At 44.7% G+C, this 23,599-nt stretch overlaps 1 protein-coding gene across 50 annotated transcripts in view; it reads left to right on the top strand.

Moving 5' to 3' along the window:
- Positions 1–1,208: 1,208 nt before the first annotated feature.
- Positions 1,209–23,599, top strand: part of LOC149357393 (uncharacterized) — a 172,333-nt gene continuing 149,942 nt past the window's right edge. For 42 of the 50 annotated variants that reach the window (XM_089584625.1, XM_089584638.1, XM_089584617.1 and 39 more), the window contains exons 1-6: positions 1,209–1,275; positions 3,131–3,200; positions 5,134–5,262; positions 13,580–13,644; positions 16,889–16,984; positions 18,699–18,879. In XM_089584625.1, coding sequence (XP_089440751.1) covers positions 18,805–18,879 — 75 coding nt within the window. In that variant the 5' untranslated portion in view covers positions 1,209–1,275; positions 3,131–3,200; positions 5,134–5,262; ... (1 more) ...; positions 16,889–16,984; positions 18,699–18,804. The remainder of the gene's footprint in view (positions 1,276–3,130; positions 3,201–5,133; positions 5,263–13,579; positions 13,645–16,888; positions 16,985–18,698; positions 18,880–23,599) is intronic. The other 8 variants (XM_089584590.1, XM_089584589.1, XM_089584592.1 and 5 more) reach the window with 8 other exon arrangements.

Raw genomic sequence — 23,599 nt, 5'->3', positions numbered from 1 at the left:
GTGACATAGCAGAGGAATTGGCTAGCATAAAGAAGGTTTACTTTGTTTTTCTGGTAAAATATTGAAGTAAATAGGTTTGTTGTGTTTCACATTAAACATTTCAAAATCTCATTTCTTGATGCATTGGACCCATTATTAGAAAAAGAAAGGGTACCAGGTTTTTATTCTTTCCCAGATTCATCTACAGAGAGCTCCAAAGCTACTCAACTAGAATGGTGCGTGTCTATATGGTAGGTCCTATTTATGCACAGAAGTGGCTCCATGTAGGCACCTCAACTTATTTAAGTGACCTTTGAAAGATGGAACCTCTTTGTGGAGAACACCATGTTGAAAGCAGAATTCTATCGGCAAGGTTTTTCTTATTTTGAACCATGGTACTGAAACAGTGATTCACCACATGTTTTTCCGTTAACTATTAAATTAACATTTTTTTCGTGTCATATTAAAATCACAAGCATGCCTAACCATAATAAGTGATAAATTACATATTGCCTTATCGTTTGAAATGGAGACAATCAGTTAAGAGGATTACGTGAAGAGAAATATTTTCACCCTGAAAAATAAATCACTGCTCGAATGCAGTAGACCTGAAGAGGGCATTATTCACAATGGTAATTTTTCCAGTCGAACAGTTGGGTCCAAATAGGTTTTAAATGTGCAAAGCCATGGTTTGCAATGGTATGCGATATGAGAATGAAAGAGAGAGAAGCAAATGATTTTAATACAGGAAGATAAAAATGCCTTTAGCTTTGAGACCATAGCCTGCTAGTGCCAGCTCAGGGCTTAAGTTATCACCGTGTGGCTTGGAGTCAAATTATCTGTCTAGTGTAACCCGAAAACATTTAATGGTGTACTTAATTTTGGGTAGGTGTGTCCGGAGCTCAATATACGTGAGTAAAAGTTTTTTTTGGCTGCATAAATGCCCTGTTACAGCATCCTTTAATAAATATTCAAGGTAAGCACTACTTTCGTGCATAATATGATAATCTTTTGACATATCGAAATGGATTGCAGCTAGATGTGGCCCTCCATTTTCACAACATTTTTTAATGACAGAACTTTGGTGTGGGGTGAACTAATATTCGTAATTTCAAGTGCGTATGCAGTACGTGTGTAGCATGGTTGAAAATCATTTGTATGAATTTATATTTGAGAACTTCCATCTTTTCGTATTCCATATATATATTTCTTTCTCAATGTTTCCATCTAGAGTGCTGTCGTCGCGTGGGTGTCTTGTTGGTCATCTTCCTGTCGACAACACAGGAAGTACGCCAGGTGAGGTCGCAAGCTCATTTCCAGAGAAGCGCCAGAAATGCCCATTCAATTTATTTCATCATGAAACTGCACAGGAAACACCAGCAAACAACTGTTGGGTCAATAGCGAAAGCATGCATTGGCACATACAGTATGCATGCATAAGTGCAGCAGCTTACAAAACAGGATTGAACAATAGTGTAATCAGTTGGAATGACAGAAAACACACGTCAATGCAGGAATGATATAATTTTATTACAAAGCATTGGCTCCATGTAGGCATCTCAAGTTATTTAACTGACCTTTGAAAGATGGAACCTCTTTATGGAGGACACCACGTTGAAAGCAGGCTTCTATTGGCAAAGTTTTCCTTATTTTGAACCATGATACTGAAACAGTGATTGGCCATACGTGTTTTCGTTAACTGGTGAATTAACGACAGCTAACCATAATGCCATAATGAGTGATTATTACATATTGCCTTATCGTTTGAAATGGAGACAATCAGTTAAGCGGATTTTGTGAAGAGAAGTATTTTCATCCTGAAAACTAAATCACTGCTCGAATGCAATAGACCTGAAGAGGGCATTATTCACACCGCTAATTTTTCGAGTGAAACAGTTGTGTCCAAATAGGTTTTAAATGTGCAAGGCCATGGTTTGCAATGGTATGCGATATGAGAATGGAAGAGAGAGAAGCAAATGATTTTAATACAGGAAGATGAAAATGCTTTCAGCTTTGAAGTCATAGCCTGCTAGTGCCAGCTTAGGGCTTAAGCTACGAAACCCATGGAATGGGAGCTTGGACAGCAAAGGAGTCTGGCTGCGCTTGTCACGGTCAGTCGAGGACATCTCCATTGAGTCTGAGACCACTATCTCCACACTCTCTAAGGGTGGGAGGAAGCATAAGGGTGAAAAGAGGTGACATTGGCGAAGATGCGTTCAATGAAGGCGGAGGTTTTAGGACTCTAACCATGCTTGCAGACATCATTTCATACAGTTTTTAGTGGTGGCCCCAATGATTATACATCGGGATTGGAAGGTATTTAGACGTGAGATATACAAGTATCTAAGCATACGCACAAATCGTGGGGTAACTGACTGTGACGCCGGCCAGAAAAATTAATTAAAATATTATGAGAAATGCCCTCTCATGAATGAAAGGGTGCTCCCGGGTACAATACACGGTAATTGATTCGAGCATTCTTAAAACATGGAGTGGTTCTGGGCACGTCGTTGGCAGATGTTAGTAGCTAAGATCCGGCAGACATCCTGTGCTTGTTATTTAGCAGAGGGAAGTGCAAGGTTGCTCCAGGCGCCAGTTGCAGTACGAGTAGGGAAAGGAATAAGGGTTGGATAAGAATGGGGGGGGGGGGGGGGTGAGGGGGTGGATTTTCGGAAGCATGCAAAGTGACCAGGATCACTTGGTGTGGAAAGCATCTGAGCCAGAGTGGGGATAAGAGTGAGGTACAATTCATTTCAGGTGTCTAAACCTTGTTGTAGCTTCACTACTTGGGGGAGAAGAATCTAGCCCCTCGCTAAATTTTAAAAAGACAAAAGTTAGGAAACTCGGGGAGAGTGGACTTGGGACAGTTTAGAGCACACATCAGAAATATTCACTGCCACAAAAAAAAAGGCAGCCAAAATGACGTCGGAACTCCATAAGTTAATCCAAATAAATTTTGAAGTTCCAACACTTTGCAGATAAGCACTTCATTTGGGGCGCAAAAAATTGCCGCTTAAAGTCAGAATGACACCTTTTAAATGTGCTTATGGTTTCGCTTTTTGGCGCTGCAATAAGCACTTTTAGTGGTTTCTATGCAGAAATTACCCCTGGCTGCCCTGATTATGTCCCTTCTGTGATGCCGTATTTTCAGTCTCGTCGGGACCACAAGAAAGGCAGCGTTATTACAGACAGCAGCTCGAGCGCGAAAGGCTGAAATTGCAGTAAGTAAAGTATAAAATAACTAGTTTTTTTGTGCATGTCAAGTAACCCCTCCAGTCCACGTGGCTAGTGGAAAAAGCCAAACTTTGTCAAGCCAGAGCGCCAAGGGTAGCTTTCGAAATGCTAAGAACTGATATGGCTATTACTAGCGACCGGGTACAAATCTCTATTTGCAGCTAGGTGCCTAACTCTACAAGTAAAAAGTTAAAAATGCGTTAACCAGCTTACTACTGAAGACAGTTGACCAGTTTTCTTGGTTTGCCAACACTAGTAATACTGTGCCTCAAATGCCATTTTTTTTCTCCAAAAAGCCTTTTTTAATTTTTAATGTGTTCCCTGAAACACCTGGTACATTTCCTGTGTACGGTTACAAGCCAGTGAATAGTGAACGTATGGAAACTTTCCACTTCAATGAAATTGGCATTCTTTTTCATCTTAGTCTTTACTCAGCAATGTATTCAGACATGACTGCTTGACAATTACGGCAACTTATTAAAAACTCCAGCTTATAGGCTGCTGGATCTCTATGCAGGCTGCACTGCTGGGATGATCAGGAAACCAAACTGAAGTTTGGCGGCATGACTAAGGCTCTTCTGCTTTTTAAAAGGAGCGACAGCTACATGGGCTCTCTCTCGGGGGTTCCATGAAGCAGCGCTAGTAGACAACTTGCCTATCTCTGCCATGTTTTCTGCGGACGATTGAAAGGGCACTCAGTGAGCGCATTTCATGTGCTGCTATGCTGGGGTTCGTGCACCTTTTAGTCTCTTACTCAGAAGTTTATCCTTTGAGCTTTTGCACGGCAAGCATGCAGTTTATTCTATTATTTATTTTCAGTACACCCTGCAGCTCCGAAGCTTTATAGCAGGGGAGTGGGTACAACGTTAAAGTGACCAGCAGTTGAATAAAATCACATGAGAGAAAGAACAAAGGGGGAGTGAGGGTTGACAAAGAAGCAATGTATACAGATAAATTAAACAAATAATATACAACCGAAGAAGCAGCAGTACATTTGTTCAACTAATATTTGAAAGAACAGTTAAATCACCAATCATTGATAGCCATAAAAATACATCACGATGAGCACTCGCAGCTCCAATTGGCAGCTTGTTCCGGTGAGAAATAGTATGTATAGGATACCACATCGGCTGAAGAAGCAGCTATCGCACTAACGATATCCAAGAATAGCAAGGAAACGATTATGTCCGACTCACACGTAGCGGTACTTAGTTATATTAGGGGCTGCGTGGGCATTCCATGTTGGAACATTTTCGAAACGTCCAATCCCCAGAATGTCCTGATGGTCTGGACACTAGGGCACCTCTCAACGACGGCCAATGGGGTGGCCAACACAGCTGCTCGAGCTGCCCTCCTCCAAGCATCTGGCACACAGCCTCTCTCTGACACCATTAACGATGCCTCACCCTTACTAAGCTACGCTGAAACTAAAGATTACGATAAGATTGTTACAAGGAAATATTTTCTAGCTCACAAAAGCCGTAGCAAATTTGAAGAACACATCATCCGGCGGCTGCAAACTGTCCAATCCCTACTTTATGAGATAATGGTATCAAGACATACGCAATTCATTCTGCCCCTTCTGTGGAGCACCTGGCACACTATTTCACACAGTTTGGGAATGTCAAGAAAACCCAGACCTGGGCAACAATCTTTATCCAACATGTCGCTGTCCTCTCGACCAGAATTCATTAGGACTTGGGAGAGTATAGAGCACACTTCAAAAATATTCACTGCCGCGAAAAAAAAAAGGCAGCCAGAATGTCGTCAGAACTCCATAAGTTAATCCAAAGAAAATTTGAATTTCCATCACTTTGCACATAAGCACTTAATTTTTGGTGCAAAAAAATCGCCGCTTAAATGTGCGTAAGGTTTCGCTTTTTGGCGCTGCAAAGAGCACTTTTTGTGGTTTCTATGCAGAAATCACCCCTGGCTGCCCTGGTTATGTGCCTTCTGTGACGCCGTATTTTCAGAGTCTCGTCGCGACCAAAAGAACGGCAGCGTTATTACAGCCGGCTCCTCGAGTGGGAAAGGCTGAAAATATTTGCAGTAAGTAAAGTATAAAATGTAGTTTTTTTGTGGATGTCAAGGGATGACACATCGCATCGGCATGTACTGAATCCGCTTGTCTCAAGGGTAAGGGAGGACGAATTCAGTGCTCCTTGACCGCTGCTAAAGTGGAGTATTGAGCTCCCACTCACAGACCGACACTCTACGAATAAAGGCTATAACTGGACAAGCTAAATTTGCATGATGGCCTTTTGTGGTTAGCAGCAGGTGCGAAGTCGCGTGGACAACCTCAGCACACGATACTTATAGATATAATATCTCCATGCAGGGCAAATCTAGAGTACCTCTGAATTATTCTTTGGAAAAATGAAATGAAGCTTTCATGTCGAGAGGAAAAGTGGAGGGAAGTCACTCATTTCGCAGTGAAAGCCGGATCAAGTTTACCGACGCATTATTTGCTCTAAATTTGTGTCATAACTTATTTTCCTAGTTTCGTGGTCTTACTCTGTTTGTTTCTTATGTAGGAGGTGTTGGAAAACCTTCTTTCTTCCCCACTACTCCCATTTAAAATTCAGAGGGTCTGTGGATGGCGTCTACGTACGGAGCGTAGGTTAGATATATCGAACAGCTATTAGAGCCATCTCCCGGATGCGTATCTTCCCGCATCGTTGAGCGAAATACTTGTGGCATCTATTCTGCGCACGTGTCTTAATTTTCATAGCTGATCTCTCATCGCCTAATGGCGCCAAAATTTGAACACAGATGACGTAAAACAATGAGAGAACAGTGAAAATAGGCCAGCCGGCCACGTGATGAGTAAGTGGCATATGCAACTGACACGTAGACCCGCCGATCAGATGCAGCGGCAGTGGGGGAGGGGGCAGTTGAAAGGCTCTGAAACACCTTCCCTCTTAATTTGGCGAGCCCTTCCCGGCGAAGCTTTCATGCTCGCATCCTACTCCGTCACCCACACCTGCGTATACAAGTTGATAGGTGGCTATTGGTTACATTCTTTCAGACCTTAGGCAGCTACCATGGCCGCGGCCAATAAGCCGCATAGCTCCGGCGGATCGGGAAGCTCCGCACCACTAGGCGGCGTGCAAAAAAGTGAGAAAAGTAGAGGGAAAGGCGCGAACAAGCTGAAATTCAAATTCTGACTACAGATAACTGAGCTTCCACAAAGTGCATTAAAAAAAAATCTTGCTGGACAATATTCCTAACGCGGCGTGCTTTAGCATCCCATGCATACCGCCATTTTATTAGAGCGCCATTTCAGAGCTCCTTTAAGGTGGCGGTCCCACTGACGGTGAGCGGGAACCATTTTTGGTGATATTTGTACGTCGACTGTACCTCGCTCGTTCGCTTCATAAATATGGTTCAGATATCTCCAAAAAGCTACTTTTCTCTGCTTTCAAAAGATGCATTTTGTTTAACGGTAGCTGCAAATTTGTTTCAACTGTAAAAGAAAACGCAAAGATGAAAACTGGCAGTTGAGCTCAACTTGTCTCAGGAAATGCAAAATTGTGAAAAACCTCTTGCACCTAGAGAAATATCTTTCGAGATACTTTGAGATCGGATGCTAATCAACATAGTTAAGCATTTAGAAGTACGTGTATGTATTAGTTTATTAGCCACACATGTTTGAAAAGCATAGAAAACAGAACAATGTAATCTGCAATAACTTTTGGGATATGTATTGCATTGCGGCGCCTTTTTGTACAGTTTGAGATCGTCTAATCGCCCTTCCATTCTGAAAATTTCATCCGTCTGCCTTGTTTAGTTTAAAAATTATTCCTGATCAAAATTAGCGTTTTTTCGAAATAGTTAAAAACGGAATGCAAAATTGTTCAGGTAACCAGCGCGTGGCAGTTTTGAGATTTTGCGTGAAGAAACTTAATACTTCGCTCTACGCGGCTAAGCATCGCCTTTACTCTACGGCTTTTGGGGAATGCGCAATGTCTAGTTGATTTTAGCTACCTTTTTTGTTCTCCTCATGAAGGACACAAGCTCTTGAAACGTTCCGCGGCTTCTTTTTTTCTGGCAAATATACTATTAAAATGTCGGTCTCTCATTCCTTTAATCAACTTGTAACAATTTCCAAGAACAAAGTCCACAGAATACAAACAATAATAGCAATAACGCAGCGACATGCGATAAATGTAGATAAATTTAGTAAGTAGCGCCATCTACACACATGCACGTGTACTAAATAATCACAGTTCAAAAAAATAACGAGTGTGGCGCTGCTAAACATTTACAATCAGGAGGTGTTCACGAGAGGGAACGATACCTCTACGATGTTCGCACGTTTCCCTCGATTTTGCCCTATGTAGTGTGTGTCGAACTTCCAAGCAGATTTCCGCCATATTGCTTTGCTGGATTGTTTTGTAGCGTAAAGCTAGTAAAGCCACACTACGCGGGTCAGAGCCGAGTTTTGCGCGAGTGTGCGCCGCCTGTTATGCGCAGCGCGAGAACCGCGTGACGTCACGAGAGGCGCAGGTCCGCCGGTGCGAGCTCCTCGCTGCCGGCGCCGCCGGCGTGCGCTCCTCTCCGACGCGTGACCTCGTGTTTACGACAGTTGCGCCGCGCGCTACTGCGCATGCGCGAGGAGGGTGCGCGGAGAAATGACGGTCGCGCTCAACATGTAAGCTCTGGTAAGCTAACGAGAGTCGAGCCGCTGCCAAACGGCGCAGAAGACTGGAAAATGTAAATTCTTCCGATCCCGAGGTTGTCGCCTGGCAGTTTGCCGTCGAGCAGCCAAGGCGAAACGTGCGGCCGAAACACCGGATCACTTGACGCTACGTATATCCAGGCATAGAAGTGCTAAGCCACTGCCAATTTTTTTCACCTGACGCTACGAAACGCATTCTGGGCGTCGTATTATTTTTCGAGGACAGCTTTGGCATTGCTAAAGCGACAGGAAAGGGAAGAGACAGGCTTTCGCTTCGTGCTGCCGGTTGTTCGTTGTTCCGGCTAGCGCTGTGGAGGGGAAGTTGGAGAGCGCTCGATTCGCCTGCACTCAATGCACCAGTTCGGCAAAGTTCTGCGGCAGCGGCGGTGCGGCGGGTGTGTACCGCTAGTTCCGGCACTTTGAGCGCAGTTTGGCACTGTCTGCTGCCAAAACGGATGGTCGAGTGCAGGCCTGGTCGTCGCTAGCCTTTGCGATGCCAATGAATTGGAGCCAGCTGTTTACAGCCTACATCAGCGGCAGCCAACCTCTCGTATCTCATGAAGAAATGTGCAAACCGCACATCACAATAACATGTTGCCATGAACCAGCCTCGATCCGTTTCTTTGGAGAACTCGAGCAGCGTTCTAGCTTGTCGACGAGTGAAAGTTACTTGAGTCTCCGCCGTTTATCACAACCCGCAAACCAACATCTGCTTCCATGGCGGCTGCAGCTGCACTATTTCAGCACTAACCATGGAGCAGGTGCAGTTTTCCTGAACTAGACTCGCACTTCTTTCAAACGAATGCCGTGGTTCAGAGGGCGCCATGTTCCACCGCTGAAATGAATCCATGTGGTATATAAGTCGGGTACAACTCAAGAACGAAGCAGCACATGCCTATCAAAGGAGACCGCCCAGCCAAGCGCGTCGACCGAACAGTTTTCTGTTCGGTCACCACAGGTGCGCCGCGACAGCAGTGGAGACTGAAGCTGCCACGACCGTCTGTTGCCGAATATGACCCCACCTGTAGCATTCAGCGCTTTTGCGAAAAAGACGCTCTCGCGCGGATCTATGCGAAAGGTGAGCAGCCCAGCCCTCTCCCCCCCTCCCCCTTTAGTGGCCAGTGCAGCTGAGACAATTAACGGGGGCACCACACCTACTAGTACCTTCGCCTTTCTCCCTGTCTTTTCCCCTGCTCCTGCTCAGGTGCTCCTAGAGACGATGGCGGATGCCGGGGCAGCAAAATCTCTTCCTTTCTTTTTGCGTTATTATTCTTTTAGCCTTATCCCGAACAAAGGACATCCACCGTCGGCGACACGGGGACAAAGCGCCGACTCCTTCGTTCTCTTTCGCAGACTTGGCTGCATGCACAGCCACACAAATCGACGTGATTGGCTGGAGAGCTCCGTCTGAGTTGCGTGTGCCGCTTCGTTCTTTTGTTGTAACCGACTATAGTGCTGAGAAGTCCCCTTTTCGGGAACTGGCACAAAGGACCGCCCCCTCCCCTTGCTGCGCGCCCCTCCTGCAGGCGGGGTAGACTAGCGCCGCAGGAAAAGGAATTCTCGGCAAATGATTACAAGCACGTTATAAGCGGTGTTTACATGACGGGTTGAGTGGAGGATTTGAGCTGAAAACCGGTTACTGGGTTCATGTAAACGAGTCGGGTCCGGGAGTCGAGGGAGCGAGTCCAGTCAACTCCGCTGCAGGGGGTGGGTTGACTCACTCGACCCCAACAGCAGACAGCACGTAAACCGGTCTGAGTAGGGTTAGTGGAAGGCGGGGTGATAAATGCGAACCTGTTATTCGCTTGCGCCGTAGCGCCTGCGAGGCAGCCGTGCATGCCGCAATCTTCCCGGCTGCCACTGCCCTTTCCCGCTGCGCCGTTCGACGCTTGGTGCCGCTGCTGTTGAACCGGTCGCGACTCGCTAAAATCGAGTTCATGTAAACATGCAGTCAAGTTGGGCTGACCTTGCTCAACTCGATCTCCTGGCTCGACCCGCCGAAGTCGGGTTCATGTAAACGAGGCTATAGTTTCCTGACAATAGACGGTGTGAAAATAGCAGCTGTTCCTACAGTTTCCAGGTACGCGCGCGTGGACACGCACGCATACACACACACATACGCGGGCGCACTTTTTCAATCTTTGACCCAACCAAATCGAGGCAAATCGACGCAAGGTTAGAAAGATATACATTTCAACACGCGATGGAAAATTCTGGAGGGAATAAGCAACCTAATGATGCGAACTGGATACAAGAAAGACGTACGTCTAAAATGAATAAGAGCACGAAGTTGAGGGTCCAAACGAGAGAGGGGAGGGGGTCACCCTAGGTGCCTACAGAACTATCACTTTGTAGCCGACCCCTTTTTTTTGGCAGCATTCCTGCACACCTCGCCCCCCCCCCCCCCCCGTTCTTCTTCGTACAATGTCTATAAAAAAGTCTCGAGTCCGCCTCGTGAATGGTATGCATCTGTATACTGCATTTTTGTGAGCCTTGGCAAAATTCCGTCGAAGTTGATCGGAATTGGTTGCAAGGTGCCGCCGCATGTACGACGAATATTTGCTTCTGAGGTAAACACATTCCGACACCCTGCGGTGCTAACCCTCTCAATAGCAATTTCACGTCTCTTGCGCAATGTCGATTCATCTCAAGGGTAAACAGAAATTGACAATTGCCCACTTCTCTCTGCCTTTTTCTTTACCAACCATAGTTTATAAGGTTGGACAGGCATACGCTGAGCGTTGACTAAATTGTATAGCTGTCTTTGTTATAGTTTTCTTATCATAGATGCAATATCATTTGATAAAAAAATATATTTTTTTTCAGCGCTATAGTTAGCAGGTTACACTCTAGACCAGGAGTGTTCCGACTACTACTAATATTACTATGCATCAACAGTGACGAAGTGATTGAACGCGCAAAAGACGAGGGCAGAAGGAAGGACACAAGAAAGGCACCGATTTCAACTATAAGGTTCATTGAAAAAAAAAAAACGCTAGAAATATATACATGGGACATAAACATAATTAATTTTCTTTATTTCACACCTTCCTTATTTTTGGCGTCCGCTTCCTCTTTTCGCTTACTTACTAATTTGCTCTGTGCAATTATGTCGACAGTTATCACTAACTCTCCCAAGTTTCCACTGTGTCGACGTTGTGCCTTTTGCGATGCGGGCTGGGCAGCATTATTTTTTTCTTTTTCTTTGCTCCCACTAATATATGTCACGACATTGAAAACAGGAAAGTCTGTAGTCGCGTAAAACTCAAGAACGAAACGGCACATTCCCTCAAAGGAGGCCCTCCAGATAGTAACATCGACGGTACAGCTTTCTGCGGCTATTTAGCCAAGGCTAAACAAGAGAGAGAAGGAAACGGTCCTCTGTTCCCGTGCTGGCATCCTTATCCCGAACAAGGATCACCTCACCTCTGACGCCGTTTGGACAAAGACGGTACCCTCTTTGCCCCGGCTCGCCCCACTCTCTTTGGCTTTGGCAAGGGACAGGCAGAGAAAGAAGCATGCGGAACCACCCCAGCCAACACCTCCCCCCACGCACGACGAGGACTAGCAGCCGGGCTTGCCATGGTTCGTTTGTAATCCTCTGAAGGCAGGCGCAGCAACAAAAGAACCCTCACGCAGCACAGGTGCACGGGTCAAGAAAGGACCGGACACGTATCTCAACATCTCAACCAAAACCAGTCTCGGGTCGCTGGGGGCAAGACGGGTAGACACTTTCTCAGTGATGGATCAGTGTCGTAGCCTGGTGGCAGAATATGAACTACTCGCAAGATGGCGGCAGTGGAACCGCCACCTTAAGCGCTGGGGACGATATGGCATTGATGCGGTGCCTTGTGATTCTCTGGTATCGCAGGCATTGCTGAATGTAACAAAGTGCGCTTGCACAGGATTGAGTAGTCTTGATTACTGGCGCTTTTCTGGTTATAGCAAGCACTGGAGGAGTTCCTTTAGGAATTTCAAGCGATGCGAAAAATGCGAGGACAACAAGGAATGCAGAATGACAAAATGGCAGCGCAAAACAAAAGGACTGCGCAGCTCCGCGCGTATCGTTCTGCATTTCTCATCCTCGGCTTTGTACTGTTGACGATTGTTTCGTGTTGTTTAAGCATCTAAACCTCGCCAGGTTTTACTTGATCGTAAGGAAGTTTTCGCCGGCCTGTTTTTACCGCCTCAGTTCTTTGTTAAATGTCAGACGTCCGCACTGTATAAAAGACACCAGGGGAGTGCGTGCGAAGATGCAGCGTAGCACCGCCAGGAATCTGTTTTCGTGGTTCTGTCTGTCCACTTCGGCAACAGGCCGCAATGTGCACGGTTGTGAGGTCTCTCCAGGTGGCGCACTAGCGATGCGGCTGGGACGGGCGACACGCTTCGCTTGCAGCGTGGCGACTTTGGTTTCGCTGCAAATGCTCTCCGCCAACAATCGCTCCAGCCGAGCGCAGCTTCTGTTTTAAGTTTAGCATCATGTTTCTACTCCCCGTGAACCTATGAGGGGCTGCGTCCGTTTCCTTGTTGTCCGCCGCAATGCTCATTTTAAACAAAAAATCTACCCTGATGAAAATTAACATAAATTCTGTCTAGTGAAAGGCCTGAGCACAGCGAAGAAAGCGATTTGATACTTTGCGTGTAGAATGCCCAGTACCTATGCTTTGCTATAATTTCGTGAAAACTTTTTCAGCACAAATTCTTCATTTTGGCACGACTCTGATGGTGGCCAAAGCTGTGTTATGCATTAGAAGTGGGGTGCATTTGCGGCAATTTGCAGTAGAGTCGCTATGAAAATGTTTCGCATTCCTGGACTCCTGGAGGTATTGCAAGCACTACGCATGCTTTCTATGGTAAGATTGAAACACTGTTCCGGAATCAGGGAAGGTTTTAGCTCTCCCATGCCCAGCTTTCCTGGACATGTACTACTTGCGCCATCTGTCGGCAGTGGCGGCGACACGGCGCGTAGCTGAATGGTAAGGGGTACAAAAAAATCGTAAAACGTGAACAAAAGCACCTACAAAAAATGACCCAGGGATTTGTGTAGTATACACTTAGATGAGGAATGTGTCAAAGTGCTGTTCTGTGCTGTTTATACACGAGGTTCCCAGCGCGTTTGAATGTTGTACGATGCTGCCTAGCGGTGGGGGCCGCATTTTGCCCATATCTCAGACTCTAAAATGGTATAGCGCCGCAACACAGATAGATATCAAAAATGACCCTCGGTTTTAGGAGAGGCGCATAACTGGACCCCCGGGAAAGTGGACACCTTACTCGTGCTTTAAGTTATCAGCGTGTGGCTTGGAGTCGTAGTGTAACGCACAAACATTTAATAGTGTTCTTAATTTTGAGTAGGTGTGCTCCGAGCTCAAATTATGTGAGTAAAAGTTTTTTTTTGGCTGCATAAATGCTCTGATACAGCATCCTTTAATGAATATTCAAGGTAAGCGCCACTTTTATGCATAATATGATAAACTTTTGACAGATATCGTAATGGATTGTAGCTGAATGTGGCCCTCTATTTTCACTACATTTTTTAATGACAGAACAATGGTGTGTGGAGAAATAATATTCGGAATTTCAAGTGCGTGTACAATATGTGTGTTGCATGGTTGAAAATCATTTGAATCTATATTTGAGAACTTCCATCTTTCCATATTCATATTTCCATCTCCATTGTTCCAGCTAGAGTGCAGTCGTCGCGTGGGTGTCTGGTGGCCTTCCTGTGGAGGACACAGGAAGTTCCCCAGGTGAGGTTGCAAGCTCATTTCCAGAGAAACACCAGAAATGCTCATTCAATTTATTTCATCATGAAACTTCACAGGAAACACCAGCAAACAACTGTTGGGTCAATAGCAAAAGCATGCATTGGCACATAAGGTATGCATGCATAAGTGCAGCAGTTCCAAAACAGGATTGTACAATGGTGTAATAAGTTGGAATGATAGAAAACATAGTTCGATGCAGGAATGATATAATTTGAACATAGATTGGCTCCATGTAGGCACCTGAACTTATTTAACTGTCCTTTGAAAGGTTGAACCTTTTTATGGAGAACATCATGTTGAAAGCAGTCTTCTATTGGCAAGGTTTCCCTTATTTTGAACCGTGATACTGAAACAGCGATTGGCCATACGTGTTTTCGTTAAGTGGTAAATTAACTTTTTTTGTGTCATTTTTAATGTTATGGGTAGGAATCACAAGCATGCCTAACCATAATGAGTGATTATTACATATTATTGCCTTATCATTTGAAATGAAGACAATCATTTAAGAGGATTTTGTGAAGAGAAGTATTTTCACCCTGAAAAATAAATCACTGCTCGAATGCAATAGACCTGAAGAGGGCATTATTCACACCGCTAATTTTTCGAGTGAAACAGTTGTGTCCAAACAGGTTTTAAATGTGCAAGGCCATGGTTTGCAATGGTATGCGATATGAGAATGAAAGAGAGAGAAGCAAATTATTTTAATACAGGAAGATGAAAATGCTTTCAGCTTTGAGGCCATAGCCTGCTAGTGCCAGCTTAGGGCTTAAGTTATCAGCATGTGGCTTGGAGTCTAAATTTCTGTCTAGTGTAACGCGAAAACATTTAATAGTGTACTTAATTTTGGGTAGGTGTGTTCAGAGCTCAAATTATGTGAGTAAAAGTTTTTTTTTGGCTGCATAAATGCCCTGATACAGCAACCTTTAATGAATAATCAAGGTAAGCACCACTTTTGTGCATAATATGGTAATCTTTTGACAGATATCGTAATGGATTGTAGCTGGATGTGGCCCTCTATTTTCACTACATTTTTTAATGAGAGAACTTTGGTGTGTGGAGAAATAATGTTCGGAATTTCAAGTGCGTATACAATATGTGTGTTGCATGGTTGAAAATCATTTGGATAAATTTATATTTGAGAACTTCCTAGTATTGAGTCGTGTTCAAATACCACGCAGACTTTTATAAATCTGACCTTGCCAAAGCCCAATACCTTTGCAACTCATCCGAAGATCGAGTTTAAAGTATTAAGGACTTGGTGCAAAAGCGCTATTTCTTTCTCTTGTCCGTCATTCCTGGGTTGTACTGATCAAGTTTGAAGGTATGTAGGCTTCTTGGGCTCGAGTGCTTTCTGCGAGTGCTTTCTATTTATCTAAACACGCCATCCAAAAGGTGGGGTCTTGAAAGATCCCTTGCATGGCCTGTGACACTTCAGCTAGACACCCTGCGAGAGTCGTATGTGGTGTTCTGTTAATGGGCTTTCTTGTCTGTGTCAGTTTGTGTGAACAAGATTTCAGAGCCCTCACTAAAAAGAGTTTTGGATGTGAAAGGACTACTGCTAGAGTGGTGGAGTTTAGCATATCTGTGCCCGACTTGATAACCAATGTCTTTTTAACATCACAATCACAAAGAAATGCATTTTTGGGCTACTGGCCTCTCAGTGTATCGTCGAGTATGCTACAACTTCACAATTTCCAAAGCGGCCCATTTCAAGGACGTAACGGCTTTTTATGGTTTCACTCTTGACGAAGTCAGTAGCTGAGTAAACTTGCTTCAGTTCATTATGTGGTAGACTCTTTTTCTGGGAGATTTTTTGTATTCTGAGCACTTTAAGCTTTTATAAAACTCCTCAGATACAAGATACATTGAAAGCTGCATTCAAATTTGCACGTCTGGGTTTCTTCCTTTTTCAAGTCCCCTGAAATTGAGATCTTGTCTCCACTTATTTGTATGTCCTGAACTTAAGGGGTGAGTATCCATAAAAGCATTTTTTTTTCAGAAGGCTGCAGGTGACGTTTATTTTAAACACTGCAGTTGCAAGTGTGCATACTTATATATCAGGAGTTTCAGGGAAGACTTCCAAAAATTTGCCAGAATAATTTATGGTTTATGCTGATTTAACATCCTAAAGTGACTCAGGTTATGAGGGATGCTGTAGTGAAGGCCTCAGGAAATTTCGAACACCTGGGGTTCTTAAGGGGGGACATGGGTCTTAGAGCATTTTTTTTTTATTTACAGACCAGATGCAATGAAACTGCACAGACTTATTCAGTTTTTTCTGCTGATTTGAAATATGCAATTTGTTTATTTCTAGGTGAATTAGTTCCTGAGATATATATCATGCCATTCTCTGCTCAAACAATAGAAAAAAAAATGGGTTATCAGAAATTTAATTTTAATATGTAGGTAGGTACTACAATGTGTGAGGAATGCAACACTGGAAGCAGTTTTCAGTTTTTTGTCCGTGTGAACAAATGGGCTTAATAGTTAGTTTTCAAGTGAGTTAACCAGACATACAGTGTCAGAAAACACATGACACACATGAAACTAAATATTAAACCCATTTGTCCACACGGAAAAAAAATTGAAAACTGCTTCCAGCGTTGCATTCCTCACACATTGTAGTACCTACCTACATATTAAAATTAAATTTCTGGTGGCCCATTTTTTTTATATTGTTTGAGCAGACAATGGCATGATATATATTAATATCTCAGGAACTAATTGGCCTAGAAATAAACACATTGCATATTTGAAATCAGCAGAAAAAACTGAATACGTCTGTGCAGTTTCATTGCATTTGGTCTGTAAATAAAAAAATGTCTTAAGACCCATGTCCCCCCTTAATGTGCACTGACATCGCACAGTACACGGCCCTGCAGAATTTCGCCTCCATCGAAATTCGACCGTCGCGGCCGGGATCGAATCCGCATGTTTCATGTCAGCAGCTGAGCGCCATAACCACTGAGCCACTGCGGTGGTTCAAAAGTTGTTTTTTAGGGGTAAAGTATGGCTTTTGCGGCCTAGTGTCACCATTGTTGGCGGGCACCGGAAAGCTGATGTATTGTCTTGGGTAGTGTGCTGGGTAATAATTTGTACGTGTGTTCGAATACACACGTGCACGTGCACGTCTGTTCGAATTGTGTTCTAATTGCTTTTTCATTCTCTTATTGCTTTTTCTCGTCTTTAATATCATCTTGGTTTTTGTGTTCTTATGTTTTGGCAGCGTGGGATGCGGCCATGGGGAATGGTTCCCTCAATGAAGAAGTCGGGACCATTCTTCGGTCGATTCTGACGAGTGAGAAGTTGGGAAACAAATAAGGTCTGTCAAAGTTTACTCTGGAGCTATTTACTTGATGCTTAAAGACATATTAGTGCACAGCGCAACAGAGCACACTTTATATAAAAATACACGGGGCAAGCTAGGAAGTAATGCGTCTTTAGGACTGATATTTTTTTTGTACAAACCCTTTTCATTAGGCGGCACTCAGAGGGTGAAGATTCTAAACGATTGGTGTAGTTTAGGAAGAATTTAACTCGAGGTAAAATATCCAGAAAAAATGTCAACAAGTTAAAACGGCACCGAACGGAGGCTGGTCGAATAAATACTTTTGATTTCACCTTATAAATCAAACAAAACACACTCTTTACCATGATTTCCATCGCAGAGCATGGTGAAATTGGACTCCGTTGTTTACTTCGTGTACCGCTCGAAATGTCGCCGATGGAAAGCACAGGAAGAGCTCACTCTAGCACAACGAAACAACCTTAGGCGCCAAGCCGACTATCCAAGAAGCTACAGAGATGCTCTTTGTGGCCAGTCGTTGTTTATATTGGTTCTGGTTTTTTTTTGCGAATCATTTATGCCAGCTGATCTTCGGAAGTAGCGTAGCCATTAGCACGCTGGGCTGCGTAACGGAAGGATGGTGGTTCGAATCCCATCGTGCACAAATTTTTTTTTTCTGGTCTGACTAGAAAAGCGTGACACCTCTGCTTGACAACCTTCTGCTGACGACCTTCTGTCGACAACGATGAGGCATAAAAGGCTTTCGCCTTAAAACATACGCAACTCAATGGCGTGTCGATTGTACTCGCGCTCCGCTCAGCTCAGCGAAGAAAACGGCGCGAAGGTCCGTACCGGATGCCGAGTCAACTGCGTTCTGTGATTGGTTACACCGACCGAAAACCAGCGAGCCACTTCCGGCGCCTGCGCAAGCGGGGCGCAAATATCTGACAGGGACAGATACTTGCCAAGCGCCAGCGCCAGCACGCGTCTGCGCCTCGCGCATGCGCAGACCGGCTCCTGCGTAGGCTGGTATGCGTAGGCGCTGGGCTCGTGCGCCTCGGATGGGCACATGGAGATGCGCCTTAAAACTTCAATCCAAAAAGCTGTGTTCTAAAATTAGTTTTTTTAGAAATGTATCAAATTCTAGCATAAATACCTTGCACTACGTGAGAAAAGGAAGAGCTGAGAGCTTTTTTCCCTTTATTGTCTTATAAACCTGAAGAATAAGCGATCCCAAACACCATGCATTCCATTACGTCTCACTGTAATCTGTGTCTCTGTTGAGAGTGGAACGAAAACGTCACTTGACTCAAGAAGCTGGTCAGCGTAAGGTTGCTGTTTTGTGTCGGGCATCGACGGCCAGATTTTGGTATAGGCGAATTCCAAAAAAAAATGTCAGGGGCTATGCGATGTCTGCGCAAGTTAAGGAACCACGGGTGGTATAACTGTGAGCCCCACAATCAGGAGCCACTCTTTGGTGCATGTGTAGTTTCGAAAAGTTAAACCCCAAAATTTCCAACATTTAAAAGCTTGACTTAGTTTGCTTCGTGGCAGCTATAATTTCTCACTTCTCAGATTAGCGCTCTTTCTTGTTCTCAATCAAAATTCTCAAAAAGCACTCTTTTTGTGTTTGTGTGAGAGCTACACGCTTCCATTTTCCTTTGCCGCAGTCAACAGGCAGGAGCTCGTCCGAAACGAAATTTAGTTTTTAACTGACCAACATTGAAAGGAGGTTTCACTTTTCTTACAGATACAAGCCCAGGATTCATCATCCGTGCCCAGCCTGGCTAGACAACGTGTGGCAAAGCCGGTGTTAACACCCAGTCCTCCAGAGTGGACCACTGCATTGGACGACAATGGAGAAATATACTACATGGCTCCGCGAGGGCGTGGCCGAAGGCGTCATATCTGAGCCAAACTCAAGGAATCAGGTAATAATAAACTAATATAATAATATGAATATAATTACCAGTATGGAGGACATAGTTAATGTCGCCAGAGTTCTACAGAAAACTATCAAGTAGCCAATGTAATCAGGACCCTAATCAGAGAGGCAGTAGCGCACAGCAATGGGGCTTCCAGCCAATAAAGAAAGAGGAATTAAAGAAAGCCTTAAGGTGAATGCAAAGCGCGAACGCAGCTCGTTAGGATCAGCTAAAAGCGGATCTCTTCAACGACGGACAAGAGATTGTGCTAAAAATATTAGACACACTCTATGCAAAATGCCTTATGACCGCGAGCGTACCAGAAGCTTGAGAGAACGCTAATATTATCTCAATTCATCAGAAAGGAGACGTCAAGGACTTGAAGAATTACAGACTGATCAGCTTACTGTTTGTTGTCTGGAAGGTATTTAATGAGGTAATCGCTAATAGAGTTGGGACAACCTTAGACTTCAATCAACCAAATGATCAGGCAGGCTTTCGTAAAGGATACTCGACAATAGACCATACTCACACTGTCGATGAGGTGACAGAGAAATGTGCATGATATAACCGACCCTTACATATAGTATTCATTGCTTCCGAGATAGCATTTGACTCAGCGGAAACCTCAGAAGTCATGCGGGCATTGCGGACCCAGGGAGAAGAAGAGCCTTATGTGAAAATACAAGGATATATATATATATATATATATATATATATACGAGGGGGTACCCAAAAGAAACCGGACTTATTTTTGTTTCAACTTATTTGTTCACATTTTAAGCACAGACCTTCAATCTCCTTCAAAGTATTCCCCACTTGCAATGGTACGCTTGTCGAATCTTTCATTCCATTTTTCAAAACAGTTTAAATTCATCTTTTGTGATGCTTGACAGTGCCTCCGTCGTTTTGTTCTTCACCTCAGCAACAACAGCGAAACGCTTTGCATTCACCTATTTTTTCATTCTAGGAAACAAAGAAAGTAGCACGGGGCAAGGTCGGGAGAGTATGAGGTGAGATGGACCTTCCTAGAGCCAGTTTTTCCTCTTTGTCAAGCGTCGGCTCGAAGCAAAACTTCGGACCGACCTTCAGCACCTCCTGGAACCTCTCTGGCACTCGCTGCTCACCCAACACCAGTAGCTTCCCTTCAGGATTGGTGGGCTTCATTTTCGTAGGCGCCCAAGGGCGGGACGAGTACCAAAGGAAATCCGTGTGCTTGTTCGCCACTTCACACCACTCACGGAAGCGCCGGGCGTGAAGAGGATCCTGGCCGCATGCTACCCAGAGGCAGTCCTTGTAAAAGCGATGCTGTCGCCACCACTCCGAAGATATTATCCGGCACATCCTGCGGCTGTGGCCCTTTGAAGGAAGCATCCCGTCGCACAACACCTGGACCTCAACCGGGCACAGCGCACGACTCGCATGCCACGAGGCTAGCCGTGCCTTGAAAGCACACAGAGCGATTAGTGAAGCCAATGCAGACTGGTTGTTAAGAGGAGCGGGGTTAACACAAGGAATAGGGCTCAATGTACAAGAAATAAACTTCAATAAAACGGAGAGTTGAGCTAGTTGGTACATGTTTCTTGGAAAAAACAGCGCTAAACGAAAGGACAACGAAAAAGAGTACAACAGGACCGGCGCTGACTATCAACTGAAGGCTTTATTAGGAACAACACGCAATATATACTCCAATGACAACCAAGAACGCATGGCAACACCAAAAGCTACAATGATACATCAATCACCTGGATCCAGATACTTCAGTTCACAGTCATGAACTGTTACAGAGGGGATGCTCACGCACGAGTCACTGTTTTTTTGAATATGAAAGGCTTCACTGGTTTCCCGTGTTAGTTTATCTTTGTGTTTGTACAGAACCTTAGTTTCGTTAAAAATGGGGGTACATGATTTTTCAGAAGAATCAGGTTGGTTATTCTGGGAACAGTTCCTGTAATGCAAGGCCAAGTTTGACGACGGAGCCCCCCTTAATGAAGTGTTGTGGTCTCTTAAGCGGGTGTTCAAGCACCTTCCTGTTTGACCTATATAGGTCTTCCCGCACGTGAACGGCACTTGATACACAACCCCTTCAGCACAAGGGACAAACCGCCGGTCATGCTTAATCTGGCAACCTTTTTTTGTTTTTCTTCGTTTCTTTTCCTCTTCCCTGGCCCTTCTATCTACAATGGCGCACAATTTGCCGAGCTTGTTTGGTGCCGAAAAAAAGAACGTATGAGGGTTGAACGTATGAACGTATGAAGGAAAAAAGAGTATGAGGGTTGAAGAATAGAGGTCATGCCATTTTTGGTCCAAAATTGTCGTAGAGACAGGGCTGTGTGAGCAGGGGCATTGCCATGATGGAAAAACCAGTCACCCGACCGCCACAAATCTGACCGCTTCCACCGCACACTGTTGCCCAATCATTTCAAAACATCCAAGTAGAAATCCTGGCTAACTGTCTGACCCTGCGGAACGAATTCTCAATGGACGACTCCTCTCACGTCGAAAAAACAAATTAGCATTGTTTTGAGGTTTGGTTTCACCTGACGAGCTTTCTTGAGGCGAGGTGAATTTGAAGTTTTCCATTGGCATGATTGTTGCTTTGATTCAAGATTCGATTCAGGAACACTTGAGTTGTCCCCATAGCATCGTCCTTGTACGTCTTTCTTAATATTTCAAGTTTCCATTCAACTGTTCCCGAGCAGAAATCAGAATTTCACCGGCGCACGCTGTTCACGAAAATCAGCCATTGCAAAAACGACATTCACACAAAACAGTCGTCACTCTAAAACTCTGCCTAAACTAGTCTGACCTCCTTCAACGACGGCACTCGGCTTACTGACTCTGGAATGTTCGTTCTATGCGCTCCTAGTGGCAAAACGCGGTACCACAGAAGCTTTGCCGACCAAAAAATTTAGTCCGGTTTCCTTTTGGGTACCCCTTCGTATATATATATATATATATATATATATATATATATATATATATATATATATATATTGTTACGTGCTTAGCACGCACGGGGGTTTATTCACAGAGGGGATCGGTCGGAGCAGGATGGAAGCAGGAAGCCTACCAGCGTCCGTCAGCTCTTTCTCTTCCTTTCTCCCTGCTGGTCAGTCCTTCATCTTCTGCTTCTTCCGTCGAGGTTCTGTGGAAGCACGTGACAATATATATATATATATATATAAATATATATATATAGTTGCCGTGCAGCAATTTTCGTAGCAAGTTTCTGCACGGCCACGCACCCTGTCGAGCATCTCGGAGCTGGGCACGCCTGTCAGTCAGCAAGCCTGTGGTGCTTAACAAAGCAGAGGCCGCATCTGGACGTTGTAATTTCTTACTGTGTACCTGTTAATCGCACTGTCTATTTTTTCTCCGTGTGGGTCGTAATCCCTCCAATTTTTTTAATGTGTATTTTTCTGCTATGTGCTTTGTGTTTCTCATTTACCTGTCTGTGCCCACCCCTATAAAAGGGGATGCATTAACAAAGTAAAATCACTCCTGAGGAAGATCGATCTTGCGATGGAAACGTCAAGTCGAATAAATATGTTTCCTTTAACGAAGCGTATACTTCGCTATATACTCTTGTAAGCAGCCAAGTACTTTACGATTTCGCAATATATATATATAGAAACGTCGAGTCGAATAAATGTGTTTCTTTTAACGAAGCGTATACTTCGCTATATACTCTTGTAAGCAGCCAAGTACTTTATGATTTCGCAATATATATATAATATATATATATAAGTAAAGAGTTGAAGTACACTTCTTAAAGAAACATTTATTTACCGACGGTTTCGGACGGTGGACCGTCCTTCATCAGGGTAAGGTTGTTTGTGAACAAAAACGATCCACTTGCTCACGGCACCGCACACAGATGGAGAGGGGAAGACGCTCTCCTTTGAGGAAACAAAACAAAACACGAAAAGCAAGACAGTGGCGGACAAGGGTGTTCCTGCCGATTAAGGGGAAAATGAGGGCTGCAATGCGAGCACACACAAAAAAAAAAGAGAAAAGAAAAGAACGAATTCAAGAAAGGGGAAAAGAGGGGGTGGGGGAAGGGAAGGAGGCAAAAGGTTGTAGCGGAAGTGGAGAGGGGTGAGCTGTCTGCGAGGAAAACCGTTGAGAAGAAATATTGTGGGCGGAGGCTTCCTTCGGCGGGAGCGGGACGTTCGAACACGCGGGAAGAAAACATTATCGCGCCCGTTGCATCACAGTGCCAACCGCCCGACAGAAGTGTGGTTACTGACTGTTTGAATGTGAGTTACGGCGGCGGCGCGATCACATCGGCGGAGAGTTAACCGACCAGACGCCGGACGGAAACCTGATCCCGTGGCTGGGCCCCGCGGAGACCCAGCGCCAGCCCCCGGCCGCTACTCGTCAGCCGCGCGCCCCCTCGCAGACACATAATAAACGTTTTCCTCCTCCTCCCTCGCAGACACTGCGCCGCCGACGAGGTGCCCTTTCCAAGGAGCGAAGTGGGGGGCAGAGCAACGAAAAAACGAGAGTTCGGACGCAGAGCAGGAAAAAATAAAAAAGAAAAAAAGAAGGAAACAAAAGAAGAAAAGAGAAAGAAAAAAAGGAAAAAAGGAAAGAAAAGGAGGCATGACGACTTGCGAAAAAGTGAAAAAGGGGGGGGGGTGGCTTGCTAAGTACCTCCCTCATCTACCTCACCTTTTTGAAAAACGCGAGGTAGCCCAAATTCACTTACGGCCCCTTGTTA

The sequence above is a fragment of the Amblyomma mixtum genome, chromosome 3, assembly GCF_055824585.1.
Source record: "Amblyomma mixtum isolate Tamu chromosome 3, ASM5582458v1, whole genome shotgun sequence".
In the NCBI taxonomy this organism is placed as follows: Eukaryota; Metazoa; Arthropoda; class Arachnida; order Ixodida; family Ixodidae; genus Amblyomma; species Amblyomma mixtum.
The sequence above is the reverse complement of the archived record's forward strand: the minus strand, read 5'-3'. Positions and strand labels throughout refer to the sequence as shown.